We start from the raw sequence: 16,087 nt of genomic DNA on the forward strand, positions 1-16,087 counted from the left end.
TTCTTGACCTCATCCTCGGGCAAACCTGCAAGCTTAAATAAACCACAAACTTCATCTACATAGATTAGATGCAAGTTTGGATGTGATGTTCCATCTCCTGTAAAAGGATTAGCCAGCAGTTTCTCAAGCATACCCGAAGGAAATTCAAAGAAAATATTTTCATTAGGTGCAGCAGGTTGAGGAGCAACTCTTTGTGCTTCCGTTCGAGGTGAAGATACCCCGAACAAGCCCCTCAAAGGATTAGTTTCCATAGTGACAAGCGACAATAAATTTCAGCACACTATATAAATGTTTCCTTACCAAGTTCCACTTACCAAAGGCGCTTCACTCCCCGGCAACGGCGCGAGAAAAGAGTCTTGATGACCCACAAGTATAAGGGATCTATTGTAGTCCTTTCGATAAGTAAGAGTGTCGAACCCAACGAGGAGCAGAAGGATCTGACAAGTGGTTTTCAGCAAGGTAATATCTGCAAGCACTGAAATTATCGGTAACAAGTGGTTGTGTGGTGAGATGATTCGTAGCAAGTAGCAAGTAAAAAAAGTAACAACGGTGCAGCAAAGTGGCTCAATCCCTTTTGTAGCAAGGGACAAGCCTGGACAAAGTCTTATAGGAGGAAAAACGCTCCCGAGGACACACGGGAATTTCTGTCATGCTAGTTTTCATCATGTTCATATGATTTGCATTCGTTACTTTGATAGTTTGATATGTGGGTGGACCGGCGCTTGGGTACTGCCCTTACCTGGACAAGCATCCCACTTATGATTAACCCCTCTCGCAAGCATCCACAACTACGAAAGAAGAATTAAGACAAAGTCTAACCATAGCATTAAACTAGTGGATCCAAATCAGCCCCTTACGAAGCAACGCATAAACAAGGGTTTAAGCTTCTGTCACTCTAGCAACCCGTCATCTACTTAGTACTTCCCAATGCCTTCCTCTAGGCCCAAATAATGGTGAAGTGTTATGTAGTCGACGTTCACATAACACCACTAGAGGAAAAACAACATACAACACATCAAAATATCGAACGAATACCAAATTCACATGACTACTTATAGCATGACTTATCCCATGTCCTCAGGAACAAAAGTAACTACTCACAAAGCATAATCATATTCATGACCAGAGAGGTAATGATCAGCATCAAAGATCTGAACATAAACTCTTCCACCAAGTAATCCAACTAGCATCAACTACAAGGAGTAATTAACACTACTAGCAACCTTACAAGTACCAATCGGAGTCGCGAGACGGAGATTGGTTACAAGAGATGAACTAGGGTTTGGAGATGAGATGGTGCTAATGAAGATGTTTATGGTGATGAGCCCCCTTCGATGAGAGGAGCGTTGGTGATGACGATGACGGCGATTTCCCCCTCCGGGAGGGAAGTTTCCCCGGCAGGATCGCCCTACCGGAGCTCTAGATTGGTTCTACTCAAGTTCCGCCTCGTGGCGGTGGAGAATCCTCCGAAAAGCCTCCTCCTGATTTTTTCCAGACCGAAACCCTTCTTGTAGCAAAAGAGGGGGGCCAGTGGGCCAGCAGGGAGCCCACAAGCCCCCTAGGCGCGGCCAGGGGGGCCGCGCCTAGCAGGCTTGTGGCCACCTGCTGGCGCCCCTCTGGCACTTCTTTGGCCCAGTATTTTTTATAAATCCCAAAAAAAATCCACGTTGATTTTCATGGCTTTTGGAGTTGTGCAGAATAGGCATCTCAAACTTGCTCCTTTTTCAGGCCAGAATTCCAGCTGCCGACATTCTCCCTCTTCATGTAAACCTTGCAAAATAAGAGAGAAAATGCATAAGTATTGTACCGTGAAGTGAAATAACAGCCCAAAAAGCGATAAATATCAACATGAAAGCATGATGCAAAATGGACGTACCAGTGCCTCCTAGATTGGTTAGGTGTCGCTTGGGAGCCTCCTATTTCGTGTTGTGGAGTTGAACCAAGATGTTTGTAAGGGCAAGGAGATCGCCTACTTCATGAAGATCTACCGTCAGTGAGTCTAGTCATGTGTGGACGGAAGTCGTGGTGGAATAGACAAGCCGCTTCTTTGTGCACCCCTTGTGGGTGGAGCCCTCCGTGGACTCTCGCATGTGTTAACCATCCGTGGGTTGAAGTCTCCACTAACATGGACATATGATAGCGCCACCTATCGGAACCATGCCCAAAATCATCATGTCAACCTTTGCGTTTGATCTCCCTCCCTTACCCTCTACTTTACACTTGCATGTTTTACTTTTCGCTGCTATACTCTTAGATGTGCATGTGTAGGGTGTGCTTGACTACTCATAGTTGCTAAAACTGGCCCACACCTAAAATTGGGAAAATGCTAAGTTTTTATCTTGTCAAGTAGTCTAATCACCCCCTCTAGACATACTTTCGATCCTACATGCGTGTATGAGAGAAAAGAGGACTTGATATTTAATGCTATGGTTGGGTTCACCTTAATGATTTCTAGTAGTTGCAGATGCTTGCTAGAGGTCCAATCGTAAGTGCATGTGAACCAAGTACGAAAAGTGTGTTAGCGCATGCCTGTCCCTCATTGCACATGATAACTATCTATCATGCTATATTCAATTGCCTATGGACAATCTTTTTCTTGCGTTACACAAAAATCTTTCTACTAAACAACCCCTAACTTTTATTTCCACACTCTTTATTTTCTTGCAAAACAACATCTAACTTTTATTTACTTGTTCTTTATGATCTTGCAAACCTATCTATTAACCTACTAAGTACTTCTAGTCTTATTCTTGTTTCAGGTAAAGCAAACATTAAGTGTGCGTAGAGTTGTATCGGTGGTTGATAGAACTTGAGGGAATATTTGTTCTACCTTTTGCTCCTTGTTGGGTGCAACTCTCTCATTTTATTGAAAAGGGCTACAAACGACCCCCTATACTTGTGGGTTATCCGGGTCGTAGTGCTCGGCGTTGGTGTGGCTGCCATCGGTGTTGGTGATGTGGTCGCATTCGGTGTTGACGCAGTCGCTGCCGGTCCGGGCATGAGGTTCAAGATGAGATTCCTCTCTGCCAAGTACCACACCTTCACCTACGGGTCCATGGTCGCCGTGTCACCTCCTCCCATCAGGAACGCCAGGTTGGTGTTGCACTTCTTTGCGACCACATTGGTCGTGAGAAGGTCGAGCTTGGCGTCCTACTTCGTCATCAATGCTGAAAACCTCGCCTCGTACTTGTCCTCCCTCATGGCAGAGTGACTCTTGGCATCGGCGATGCATTGTTCGATCGATGCCTGTAGCTGTTCGGAAGCGGGCGCTGAGTCCCTCGCCTTCTTTGCCTTTTTGTTGCCATCATGCCGCCCTTCTGCCGCCCCCAAGACAGACGTGTCAGGGTTGTACATGCCGTCCTTGGCCTTGGCAAGAGCGATCTGGACCTCCACCCATTTCTTACACGACTCGGTCCTGGTGAACACGTGAAGGAACTTGAAGTCGACGTCGGTGTCGCTGTCCCGACGGAACATCTCGAACATTCAGACCATCTCCACAAACGAGGAACATGTGTTGGCAAAAAAAGCAAAAGATCACGAACCGACGAGCCATGGATGTACCTGCCGTTCGACGTTGCGCCGCTCTCCGGGAAAGGCATGACCTCTTCCCGGATCTCATGCCATTTGTTGCGCCCTAGTTGGATGCTCGCCCAATGGTTGGGCATGGCCTTGTCGTCGCGCTCCATGTGTATGCCGACGAACTCGGGGTCGACCAACTTGCACTCGTCAAACGTCGTCTTGATCCTTCTCCAGTACGTATCAGTGTTCTAGTTCACGCCGGTGATCGGGTCCATGCTGACAGTCTTCCATGCTTCGGCGAGGCACTCGTCTTCCTTCATCGTTCACTTAACGCGGGGCTCAGTCGGCTTCCCGTTGGCTTCCAGTTTCTTCTTCTTTCTTCCCTTGCTCCTCGCCGGTTCTGGCTCCGGCGACTCTTCCTCCTCCATCACCTCCTCCTCGTCCATGTCGTCGCTGATGTCCAGCGTTTCCTCTGGCGTACCGAACCCGGGGCACGAAACGACGACTGTTGAGCCGTTGTTGATGATCTCCTCCATCTCGGCGTCGAGGTTGCTTAACTGTGGCGACGAACCCGGCGCAAAAGGCAGGGGTCGACGATGCAGACCCATCGCAGACAAACCTGAGTACGTCGGCGAGTATCCGCACTAGGTGTTGTGGTCGTCGGTGAATGCGGAAGACGTGTACGGGAAGGTGGTGTTGGGGTTGAAGCCGCCGAGAGAGTCACCGTCAACATATTCCGACGAGGAGGGCGTGTAGCTCCACACCGTCGACGGAAGTTGGGCGACGGGAAGTTGACTGGCGACGCGACGCGACGCTCTGTTGGCTACCTCACGCGCCTTGTGAAAAAGGGCCCACCTATTGATGCAGAAAGATCGTCCGCTCGGTCGCCATGGGCGAGCGAGATGACGCCTCCTGCTCCATCGCCGCATCCTTGGATCTCTTCATGATTAGCCTGATCCGCCGATCGATGGTCACCACCGCTCGCCGGTCAACGTCGGCCTTCCACTGCGTGTTTGTCAAGCCCGCAGTCCTTGGCATCGGCGCCCTCGGCTTCTTTGCCTTTGGTACGACGGGTTCGGTGACTTGGCGAGGGGCGGCGTACTTCTTGGACGGTATGACGGGGTAGAGAAAATGGAGAGAATGGCGGGAACAATGGGGGGATGTGGATGATGGGGAGGGAAAAGGCAAAAACGACGGGAAAAATCGACCAGTGTCGTTGACAGTGCGGCCCCACGTAACTTTTCGCTTCATCCGGCGTCCCTAGTCGCCTCCCAGCGTGTTGGGTTCGGCCTGGGACCGCGGGCGACAATTTTAACCAAAAGGCGAAAAACGAGGACGTAGGAATGCAACTAGACAATTTTTTTAAAACCAGCCATAAAAAAAACCTCAGGGCTGAAGATGCTCATGGTGCGGTTGAGACGCCCCATTCTACTGCTTTTTTTTTTTGTGACGGCGGCCCAAAGTTTGGGCTGGCGCGCCCATACCCAAAAGAGCCCACCACCCCGGCCCCGGACCAGGTCACAGTGTCACACATCCCACAGCCACAAGCCTCGAGCACGAGTTGCCCCCGTGCCACATCCTCCCCGAGCACCGCCGCCCGTGCGCCTCCCTGCTCTCGGACCCCTCCTACAACCCGCATCGTCTCCAGTGCCCGGCGCGATCGATTCTTCCAACGCCACCGCTCGGCCTGCTTCTCTCGACGCCGCCGCCCGGATCTTCCTCCAACCCCGCCGCACCTCCTCCTCGAACGCCGCCGCCGCGCCTGCAAAGCCCCAGCCGCTGACACCGTCGCGCGCTCTCCCTCGCGCCCGTATTTCCCCGGCCCCTCGCTGTGGGCACCAGCGCGTCCCGACCTGTCTCCCATCTCGGCTTCCCTAACTCCACTCCACCATGGCCCCAGAAAGGTGCGTCTCTTCTACATTTGCTGTATATCATTCAAAGAAAAAAGGATAACATCGGTGCATTTTGCCATCGAATCGGATAGTTCTCTCGTAGTCATTGTCGTACTGAAGGAGTGTAAAGCAGGGGCATCATTTTGTGCCGGTTATCCCGATGAAGAAATATTAAGATTTATAGTGGCCGAAGCAATCTTAATGATAAGAGTAGATGGCACATCATGGCAGTGCCTCTTTTTCTGTCATATCTAGCACGCTCTTGATTTGATGTCTGAACCTTACCATGGATCAGATTATGCATGTTGAATAAGTGACGTGAGTGAGATTAAAATAATATACTAGATTGTCCTTCTAGAAATTTTACTTATTTTACCATTAGTGAGTAGCATGGTTGCAAAAATAAACGAATATAGGCTTGAAAGGAGATGTTCGTTGGTGTGAAACCAGACTGGTCTTAGATAACTAGAGATCTTCATATGCTCCTGTGAAGTTCTGTTGTACATCTCGTCCAGGCTGTGTCATCCTCTCTGCACTAGCCAAGCCCGAAGCAAAGTTCAAAGGGTTCAAATTCGAAATATATTTTTTAAGTTTGTGGTTTTCAGTTCTTCAGTCGGTTGACCGAATTCAACAGTATTTGCTTTTTAAGGAGGTGCCAAAGTTGCTGACTAGCCCTAGCAATAGCTGGAATAAGGCCCAGGTTGGCTAAGCTCACTAGCTCACGGAGTTACCATGCCAATACGCTGCCATCCTGCCGCTGCAACCTACAGGCCCGCATCGCGGAGGGCCACCAATTCGCCGACCAAACAAACTCATAGAACTAGCTCCCTGAAAAAAAAAACAGAACCGGCAGCACCAGCCACGCTGCCGCTGAGTCACGAACACTAGCCACCACCCACACCACCGTGCACAATTTCCGATAAAGCACTGCTGTGCCATGCCCAATTCCACGACCGCCAGTTGGTGGCACCGGCACAACAACGGATGCATTGACTGAGCAGTCCTGCAATGTATGTTCTGTTTTTTCTCTTTGCCATATCGAAACTAAATGGTTGTCAGCATGCTTGCCGACATGCCTCGTTCCCTTCATGCTTGCTGCCAACTTTGCCCTAGTCTGGCTTTCCATGCTTGCTGCCAACTTTGCCCTAGTCTGGCTTTCCATGCTTGCTGCCGCCACAGGCCACACACCTCTGCGACCACCGAGAGCCATCTCCCCGCCAGCCCCTTGCATCATGATTTCTGGGTTTCTATTGCTTAATGCATTTTGGTGCCAAAGAACCATCTATTACAGGTAGTGCAGCGATAATAAAGATTAAAAGTGTATTTGGTGATAACTGGTGACTAGAAAGATGAAGATTAGTAGCAGGATTTGGGAGCTACGGTTGCTGATCCAGTAGCATTTGCTCTGATGCGCTCATCCACTGTTATTCAGCTGAACCCTTTCTTGGAGTGGAATAATTTTGTCTTAAATTCTTGTGATTGTTTTGTGGATTTGATTGTTGTGTCCTCCTGAAGGCTCCTTATCATTGAAAATTTAAATGTTTGCAGGAGTGGGTCTAAGAAGCAGGAGCTCAACTCTAAGAAAAAGCTAGACAAGAAGCTCAGCTTCTATACAAGTAAGTGTAACCTTCCTGTTGAGGGCCACACTTTTTCTTCCATGTGTTCCTGCTTCATAGGGTTTTGTTGTATTGTTCTTGTGAACATGTACTTATTCTATATTATACATGGTTGTGTGTTGAGCCATGCAGTTTAAAACTACTCAAGGTTATGATGGTTCACGGAAAACTGAACCTGATTTATTTTTCGAGAAAACACGAAGACCATTCGTTTATTTTCATTGAAAAGGGATGGTAAAGGTTACATGCCTCTTAGGAGGTAGTTTATGGTTTGCGTTACAATGATTCTAATGAACTTGATTCATTGACATGGAAGTATGAAACAGATAACAATTCGGAACCTCTTTAGTCAAGAGGAAAAACGGTCAAATGTACAGGGCCACTTGTGGGTGTAGAGAATCCATGGCATGTTGACATGGTACCTGACAAATGAGCCCAAGTCAGGGAGCCAGGCCATTTTTCGTGAACTGTGAAAACCTGGTGCAAAATGCAACATTATGTGACCCACCTTTTTTTTTTAACCGGTCGAGCCCCTTTTCCATTACTCATCATAACGGAAATAGAAAGTTCTGACTAACCAAGGAAACAGGAAAGGGGAGCGGGCTCAAAGCATTTCCGGGAAACCCACCATAGGCACTCGTCATCGAGCAGCCTACCGCAGGGCGAAAACCCAAAAACACCATATAGAACCAACTAACCTAACCACCAACGTCAAGGAGAAACAATCCGACCGACGACAGGTACAGGCAAACGAGGAAAGTGCAAAGCGGACTCACATCCGAGTCGCCAACATATGCCCACGCAGGAGCAGAGCGCAAAAGAACTAAATGAGGAGCAGCTGTCTGAACGTCCATATCTTCGGTGTAGATTTATCTCCCTTTAATCTTCAGTTGATGCTCTTGGGGGCCGCGCAGATCCGCATCATGCTTGAAGCATTGCTCTTCAGCATCTTTGCCCCACGTTCCATCGCCTCCCGATCAGCTCCAGTTAACAGACCTGCCCAATAGTTAAGATAGCCACATGTAGAGTAGACCACATCAAAAGGGGATCTCAGCTTCTTATCTTCAAAAGTAGTGCGGTTACGGCAATTCCAAATTGCTCAGCATACTGCAGCCAGGCAAAATGTGTAAAATTTGGCACCATCAGGAAGAAACATATAACATCACGAGAAATATTGCCAGATATTATTCGGACCCAGGCTAGTACCAAATACACATCCGACCGTTCTCCAAACAACCCTGGCCACAGGGCAAGTAAAACAAAGGTGTTGCGATGTCTCTCGTTCATTACAGAACGAGCATCTAGGATTGCCAGCCCATTTCTTTCTTTTCATCACATCTCTAGTTAGGATAGCATCCTGGAAGAGTTGCCATAAGATCTGAATTTTAAGAGGAATTTTTTATTTCCAGATCCATCTATAGTCACAGCCCGCAATATTTCTCTCTAAATATTCATAGATGGATTTGGTTGAGAACACTTTTTTTCTTCCCAAGGGTCCATACGATCTGATCCAAGATATCAGAGGTTGTCCAGCCCCCACCATGCTTTTAAGGTCTCCCCATTGACACAAAAGATAGTGATGGAGTTGTCTCCTGAAGAAGTCATTGTCAACTCCAGCTCTGAACTTTTTTTTCGAGAAAACGCAAAAAGCTTTTGCGTTTCATTGCATTGAAAAGGGGGGGGGGGGGTATACATCCTCCTAAGAGGCTAGTACATCGGTGTTGCATATTGATCAATGGACGTCCCAGGAAGGAAGCAGGGTGATCCTAATCCCTTTGGCCCCGGCCTTAGCCCAACTTCTGGACTCGTCCTTGATCTTGTTAGCGAGCTCAACTAGCGATGGGGTTACATGGTCAAATACACACGCATTTCTATGCTTCCAGATCATCCAAGGCACCAGGAGTGCTACCGAAGCCAGCGCTTTGTGGAGTGGGTGTGGAGTGGGTGTGGCGTGGCATCTCTAGCCCGCAGCCACCAGTCCTAGAGCGTGGCGTCCTGGTCTGGCACCGGAGTCGGTAGGCGCAGCCAGGACAAGAACTCATGTTAGGTCTGCCTCGCGAATGGGCATGTAAGCAGCAGGTGCCGTATCGTTTCCGGCTCTTGACCGCAGAGGAGGCACCGAGGGTGGTGTGTGAGGCCATGGCGGGCGAGGTGCTCTGCGGTCCAGCAACGGTCCTGATTGGCGAGCCAATGAAAGAACTTGACCTTCGGCGGCGCCCAACCCTTCCAAATCAGCTTCCACGAGCGGCAAGTGGTGGATCCGTGGAAGGTGGCCCGGTAACATGACCTTGCTGTGTAGTTGCCGTTGGCCGTCCACTTCCAGGTTAGCTTGTCTGGCTCTGTGGAAAGGGTGGTGTGGGACACAAGCAACCATAGTTGGAGGTACTGCCCAATCTCCTGTAGGCCAAGGGTGCCGCGGATATCCCGCGCCCATGCATTGCCGTCAATGCCCTCCGCCACCGTCCGCGATTTCCTGCGATTTTTGGGGATGCACATGTACAGCGAGGGCGCGTGCTCGCGGATGGATTGACCGCGAAGCCAACGGTCCTCCCAGAAAAGTGCTGTCGTTCCATCCCCGAGCAGCATGGTAGTAGAGGCGTGGAAGAGGCCGCGCTCCTCGGGGTGAACTGCAGGTACAGACCATGCCAAGCACGGCTAGTGTCCGTCCGCGAGAGCCATATCCATCTGAGCCTGAGAGCGAGCCCCGTGCGCTCGAGGTCGCGGACTCCCAGTCCACCATACTCGATCGGCCGGCAAACCCGGTGCCAGTTCACGTGACAGTGCCCTCCGTGGGCGGCCTCGCGTCTGGCCCAGAGGAATCTGCGCTGAATCTTCTCCAGCTCTGAACTGAGCCACCGTGATCTCTTGACGGTTACATATGCTAAATAAGTCTGTATATGTGTTTTTCAGACTGGTTATGTGACCCAACTGGTTGTGTATAGTGCTACATTTGGACATACATGGTGCAAATTACAACTACTGTAATAAAAACTGGTCCAAAATGCAAGTTACTATAGTATAATATGTTCTTTTGTACATATTGTTGTGTTTTCTTGTGTGTTCATTTTTCGAACTGTATAATAAAATGGTAAGGAGATTAGAGATTTTGTACTGTACACAGTATTCATTATGAATTTATGATTGATGATTAATTTTCTTTCATGCATGTATTGCATTTTGCTTGTTCTATGCATCCACCTTGACTAATATTACATCATAATATGGCTTCCTTTGCTTGTAACTCATTGGACTCTTTGCCTGCCATTCCAGAAGTGAAAGATGCGGTTACCTCCCTACAGGCCAAAAAGGCTATCAGTAAGGTACAAAGATGCTTCTAATTCTGCCATCCATTAGGTATATCGTTCCTTTTGGTCGGCTTTTGCATAAATGTGCAATATTATGAATTTGTTTGTTCCTTTGATGTTTCACTTAAAACAAAAATAAAACAAACCTCTCATCCGTGTCTGGCTCATAAGAATATGAAACAGGGAGCGCTCGTGAAACCCAAGTTAATTAAGAGTGTTGAATCATAAATCGGGGTATCAGGTGGATATCATGTCAGGCTCGCAAATTAAATTAAATCTAGAAGTTGATTAAACTCTAGACAGAAAACTCTTGCAGGGGGGAAATAGGCTCCACCTATGTACTTTCGCTCATTATATGTGGAAATTGGTAATTAACGACAATAGGCTCACTACCCAAGTATAACTAGCATGCATGCATGTTTGGCAAACAAAATAGTTCTGTGAATGCCGTGTTTCGGCATGATCAAAGGTAACTTGTCTGAGCTATCACCCTGTCCTTTTAAATTAGGTGTGGAAGTCCCCGAACCAGGGTAATTGGATTCACTACCATGTGTACCCACAATTTCATCCCAAGAGACGTCTTGCATGCCCTCTTTGACAAGCTAATACCGATTACTGAGAGTTACACGTGCCAGCCAGTGTGTGGAATGACAATTGAGCGCATTTGGTATTGAAGGCCATTCACTTGTGGATTGTTAATTAGACTAGTTTTCTCCATTTTAGTCACTTGATCATCGAGGAAGAGGCCAGTAAGGTTGCTTAATTTCATGCTGTTTTAGCGTAAGCCACTAATAGCTACATGGAGAGTGTGTCAGCAAGACAAACACTATCATGTGTGGCAGCCATGAAAAGCCAAGCCACGAGGCAAGCTATAAACATAGTGAAGCCACACGTTATGCCAAGCAGGGCTATTCGCAAAGCAAAGAAAAGTTATCTACATCGATCTAGCTTGTCTAGGTACTCAGTTGTAACAAATTGGGTAATCAAGGCTAGATGGATAAGGATTACTCCTTAGTCGCAAATATGAAGGGGTCCTTTTTCCACACTTTCTGCTGATGGTGTTCTGCAACAAAAAATAAATGCACGGGCCATTACCTTAAAAATGGTTTGAGTATCGACTACTAATCTGCCTCTGAAATTTCGTAATTGGTAAAAAAAGAATCTGATGCCATTGTGTCCTTAGCGTCGTGAATATTGTGGCACATTTGATGCATTTAGCTAGTTACAGGTTGCAAATTGCCTGTCTATCGAGCAAATGTGTTTGTAGGTGTTAAAAGGATCTATTTTGCCTTTCCAAATTAGCCTCATGCTACTGGTTGTTTATTTGATTGTCTTGTTTTTATTATTTTCAATATACCCAACACAGAAGTTTGCATTCAGTTCTCATCAAATGCATTTGTGGTTATTGGAAAGAGGCCTTTTGCTTGTCCAAAGCAGCTTGTCTCTAGCTGTCTACCGGCACTGTCTTATTTTTGTTACTGCTGGGCGATGGACACCCTATATGCTGCAACTGATCAGATACAAAGATATTCTTATGCAGTTGTTGTGCTAGATGGTTCATTTGAGTCTCTTGTCTGTAGAAAAAGAAACAGAGGAGCCGCCAGAAGAAACTGAAAGCATATGATCTGTCAGCACTTTCTGAGTTCCTTCCACAAACAACCAGCTCCCAGCAGCAGACAGAAGTAAAGCTTAACCGCAAATCGAAGCAGGCTTTAGTGTAATCCACACATGAAATCTCTGCCCTCCAATCTTTCTCTTTGTTCTGTTTTTTCCATCGCAGTTTCAGTACCTTCTTTATTTTTCAGGCAACGAGAGTCTGCTCAACTGAATGCTGTACTGAACAATGCTCAGTTCCAGCTAGACCCATTGGCTGCAATTCATCAGCATCTGGTATCAACACAACCGCCTTCTTCAGTGAAAGACGGCGAGTCTGTGAATAGCGGAAAGAAATCTAGGAAGGACAAGAAAAGGAAAAAGAAGAAGAAGAACAATGCTTTGTCGACCCCTCAGTCGATGGATATCTGATACTGTGAACTGACTATCTAAAGAAATGAACGAAGTTGTTTTTCTTATCTTGGTTTGAAGGTGGCCCTTGGTATGTGTGAACTTGGAAGTTGTAAAATTTTGCTACTAGTGCGAGTTTCCTATGTCTGAACTTCCAGATTGTTTGCAAAATCACCGGATTTAGCTCATTGTGCAGCTGCTACCCATGCGGTTCCGTTTCACCATCTGCTTGTTTCCTTGTGTGTTTTTTGGGGTGGGGTTGGACGAATTTGTCTTCGACTTTTTTGAGATTTGTGTGCTATGTGAACACCCATCAGAGATATCTGTTTGGGGTGGGGTTGGACTACATACGGAGCAGAATGAATGAATCTACACTCTAAAATATGTCTATATACATCCGTATTTAGTCTTTTAGTGGAACCTCAAAAAAGACTTATATTTAGGAGTAATACCCAGCGAAGTGTGCTTATGTGCATGCTAGGCAAGCAAGGCAAGGACTTCTTGATGAAGAGGCAAATGGTAGCGGCATTTTTCATACCCCTGTCAGAGTGCTAGTCCACCACGGCCAAGCACTTTTATGATGAAATGTAGGAATAGGAAAAAACACGAGAGGTAATGGATTTGAAAAAGGGTAATGAAAAATACAAGAATTTTGTAGAATATATATGTTATAACAATCCTAACAAACCCGATCAAACAAACACTGTGGCAGGAAAACCTTTTTTCATAGGTAGGAAAATTAGGATCCGATATTTACCGCGTCGTGTGACATATTAAATATGCAAAAATGCTCCTTCCTATCCAACTAAACATTGCCCCCCTTTCATTTTCAGGTAGGTGGGGCCCCTCGCTCCCCTTAGTCCAATGACAAATTGACAGCTTGAACTCACCTTGTAAAATTCCTTAAGTGTCCGTTGATGTAGCATTGTTGTTAAATATGTGTCTGTAAGTTCATCTAGTGCCCTTTAGTGATTTTGGTGAATTGAAGACTTATAGGTTAAGAGATTGATATGTTTGTGAGTATACACAGACTCTATAAGTCACTGAAGAGTTTGAGTTATTCAAAGAATATCGACCCCTAAAATGAATGTCTTTGGGTGAAGACTTTGACTATTCCTTGAAGATTTTGATAGCGAAGAAATTGCTATTCCTCATGAAGACATTGAAGATGAGGAATTCAGTGTACCAAAAAAAAAATGCTTTGAAGACTTTAAAGTTTGAAGATTTACTCTTTCTGTTTCATTTTCTTCTTTCTTGAGTCATAGAAACACCGTACTGTTAAATGAGGGTCGCGGTAATACTAAGGAAAGATTTCTTCATGATGCTCAACTCAAACCTACACATACCAAATCCTTCAAATGAGGAACATGAGAGACATGAGGACTTTCACAGTTGCAAGTTCCGACCGTTTCTGTGCCACGCGCCACCTGTCCCCAATCTTATCCACCCAACGGTCATAGCATTGGGGGCATTAAAGTCATATCATGTCAGGATGCTTCCAGGATATAAATAGCCGCCCCCCCACAGACACTAGTTGGTTGGCTGCTCCGAGAGAAACCGACACTTGTCATTCAGCGCAACCCAATTCCTCGAGGACTTTGAGTGAAAATCATCAAGTGAGGAAAAACCCTAAACATCCAAACCAAAACCCAAGGTGATTGAGCATCACTGAAGAGATTGTTCCTGTGTGGAACCGACGCTTGTTACCTTTGAGGACTGTGTATCCTCTAGACAGTTAGGCATCATGGTCTAGAGCATCCTGTAGTCAATTATGGATCGTCGGGTGACCGAGTTTGTGAGGGTTTGGAAGTCTTTCCTGAAGACTTACCACGAGTGTTGGGCGAGGACTTGTGTCCTTAGCTGAAGGAGAATACGGTAGGGATTGTGTGTCCTTTGGTTTAAATACCAAGCCGCTTCAAATTCAGATGTATGACTGTCACAACAGTTGGAACTGGGTCATCAAACCATTATCTTCAACGAGCTACGGGTTCTATTTCTTCAACTCTTTCATTTCCTCAATTGCATGTTGATGACTTTGATCTGTATTATTTGAAGAATTTGACTGAAGACTTTCTTTGAATTCCTCTCCTCAAATTCTTCACCTGAGTTATTCACCACCTGCTTATCCTGTTCACGTGACCTGTGCAAACCGATTACTTCAACTCACTCCAGGACTTAGCTATAGTCGTTTTTGAGTATCTGTTTAAGTACTATTTCCGCTGCACTCAGTTCATGACTGAGGACTTTCCTCACTAGGAATTTCCTAGGTGATCAGTTTGTCAAAATCGTCTATTCACCCCCCTCAAGTCGACATAACACACTTTCAGTGTCCACATATCCTGTATGGCATAATCAGGAGGCAGCTCACACGGTTATATGTGGGCGAACATTAGAACTGCCCATACGCCCAATAACTATTATTCATTCCCACCCTGTGCGTGTGGCACGAATGAAATCTGCCCACATGTCATGGCACAACTACGTCAGTTACCCGCGGGATGACATTTTAGAGGATGGTGTTAGAGCATATATCTCCATATGTGGTTTTGGTAATTAATGACAATTCCTATGGACTAATGGTTGCCTTAAGTTATATTGATAGGATCTGTCCATAGGCACTTCTTGAAGTCCATCTGTTGGGTTCAAGGAGTTTATATGATGACCAAGATGGTATTCAAGGTATTATCCAAAGAATGGTCATAGAGACACAAGGTTCATCAAGATCTCAGACAAAGAGTAAATCAAGATGATCAACACACAAAGCGTACAAGATGTACCGAGAGGGATCAAGTGATCCCATGGTATGGTAAGCATTGTCCAGTCCGTGTTTGTGTACTAAGCCATGGTCTTTGTGAGAGTTTTATGTGTGGGTTAGGTGTGTTTCCATGGGCTTGCGTCTAGAGGAAGATCTCATACAACCCATGAAGGATGACGTCAAGTGGTGATCGTCATCAAGATTGCGGTGTGCAAGTTCAAGTGGATCAACACGAAGATATCATGCTTGAAGCTTGCCATCCATTGTGGTGGCAATGGACTTGTGAAGATATGCTGAAGAGTGGCTCACCCATAGTGAGTATGGGGGAGCAATCAAGTAGTCTTCATCAAGCCAACGCAATCAAGTAAGGTGGTCCATCTTGAGGAAGCCAAGATCATCATCATCATCTAGCTTAAGAGGACGAGGTGCAAGGTATAGGTTTGCCCTTGATAGGTTTTCTGTTTAGGATAGATTGCTGTACTGTCAAGGGGGGCTCTCAAGTGAGTAGCTTGATCGTATCGTTTGTTGAGAGCTCAAACCATTTGCATCCTTGCATCATACTTCTTGGTTCTTGTTTGGTGTTTCTCCTTGTGAGTTTCAGAGCTTATGGTCATCTTCATGACAAGCTCGAGTTCATCGAAAACGGAGTCCATATGCATCTACTATGATGTTTTTGAGGTTGGAGTTTTTGCCGGTTCTTCATTCATAGAGGATTCACATCTCTATATCATTGGCATTTTCATATCTGCATGGTCTTAAGATTTCGAGTCGCTGTTTGGATAGCTCTTGTCGCCCTGAATCCAACAAGCTTGGGTTTGCTCGATTCGGAGCTCGTATGCGAAAGTTATGGCTGTTTCAGTGGCGAGCGGTAGTACCACTGGACCTAGCGGTAGTACCGCTGGCCCTACCGGTAGTACCGCTGGCCCTACCGGTAGTACCGCTAGAGCTGGCGGTAGTACTGCTGTCCCAGCGGTACTACCGCCCCTGGTCAGCGGT

At 46.5% G+C, this 16,087-nt stretch overlaps 1 protein-coding gene across 1 annotated transcript; it reads left to right on the top strand.

Moving 5' to 3' along the window:
* Window positions 1-5,080: 5,080 nt before the first annotated feature.
* LOC123426996 lies at window positions 5,081-12,524 on the top strand. Its single transcript, XM_045110920.1, has 5 exons — window positions 5,081-5,423; window positions 6,960-7,027; window positions 10,298-10,347; window positions 11,913-12,049; window positions 12,138-12,524. The coding sequence occupies exons 1-5, from the start codon at window positions 5,410-5,412 to the stop codon at window positions 12,355-12,357; spliced, it is 489 nt and encodes a 162-aa protein (XP_044966855.1). The 5' UTR covers window positions 5,081-5,409; the 3' UTR covers window positions 12,358-12,524.
* The last annotated feature ends 3,563 nt before the right edge of the window (window positions 12,525-16,087 follow it).

This window comes from Hordeum vulgare, chromosome 2H (genome assembly GCF_904849725.1).
Source record: "Hordeum vulgare subsp. vulgare chromosome 2H, MorexV3_pseudomolecules_assembly, whole genome shotgun sequence".
NCBI classification, from domain to species: domain Eukaryota; kingdom Viridiplantae; phylum Streptophyta; class Magnoliopsida; order Poales; family Poaceae; genus Hordeum; species Hordeum vulgare.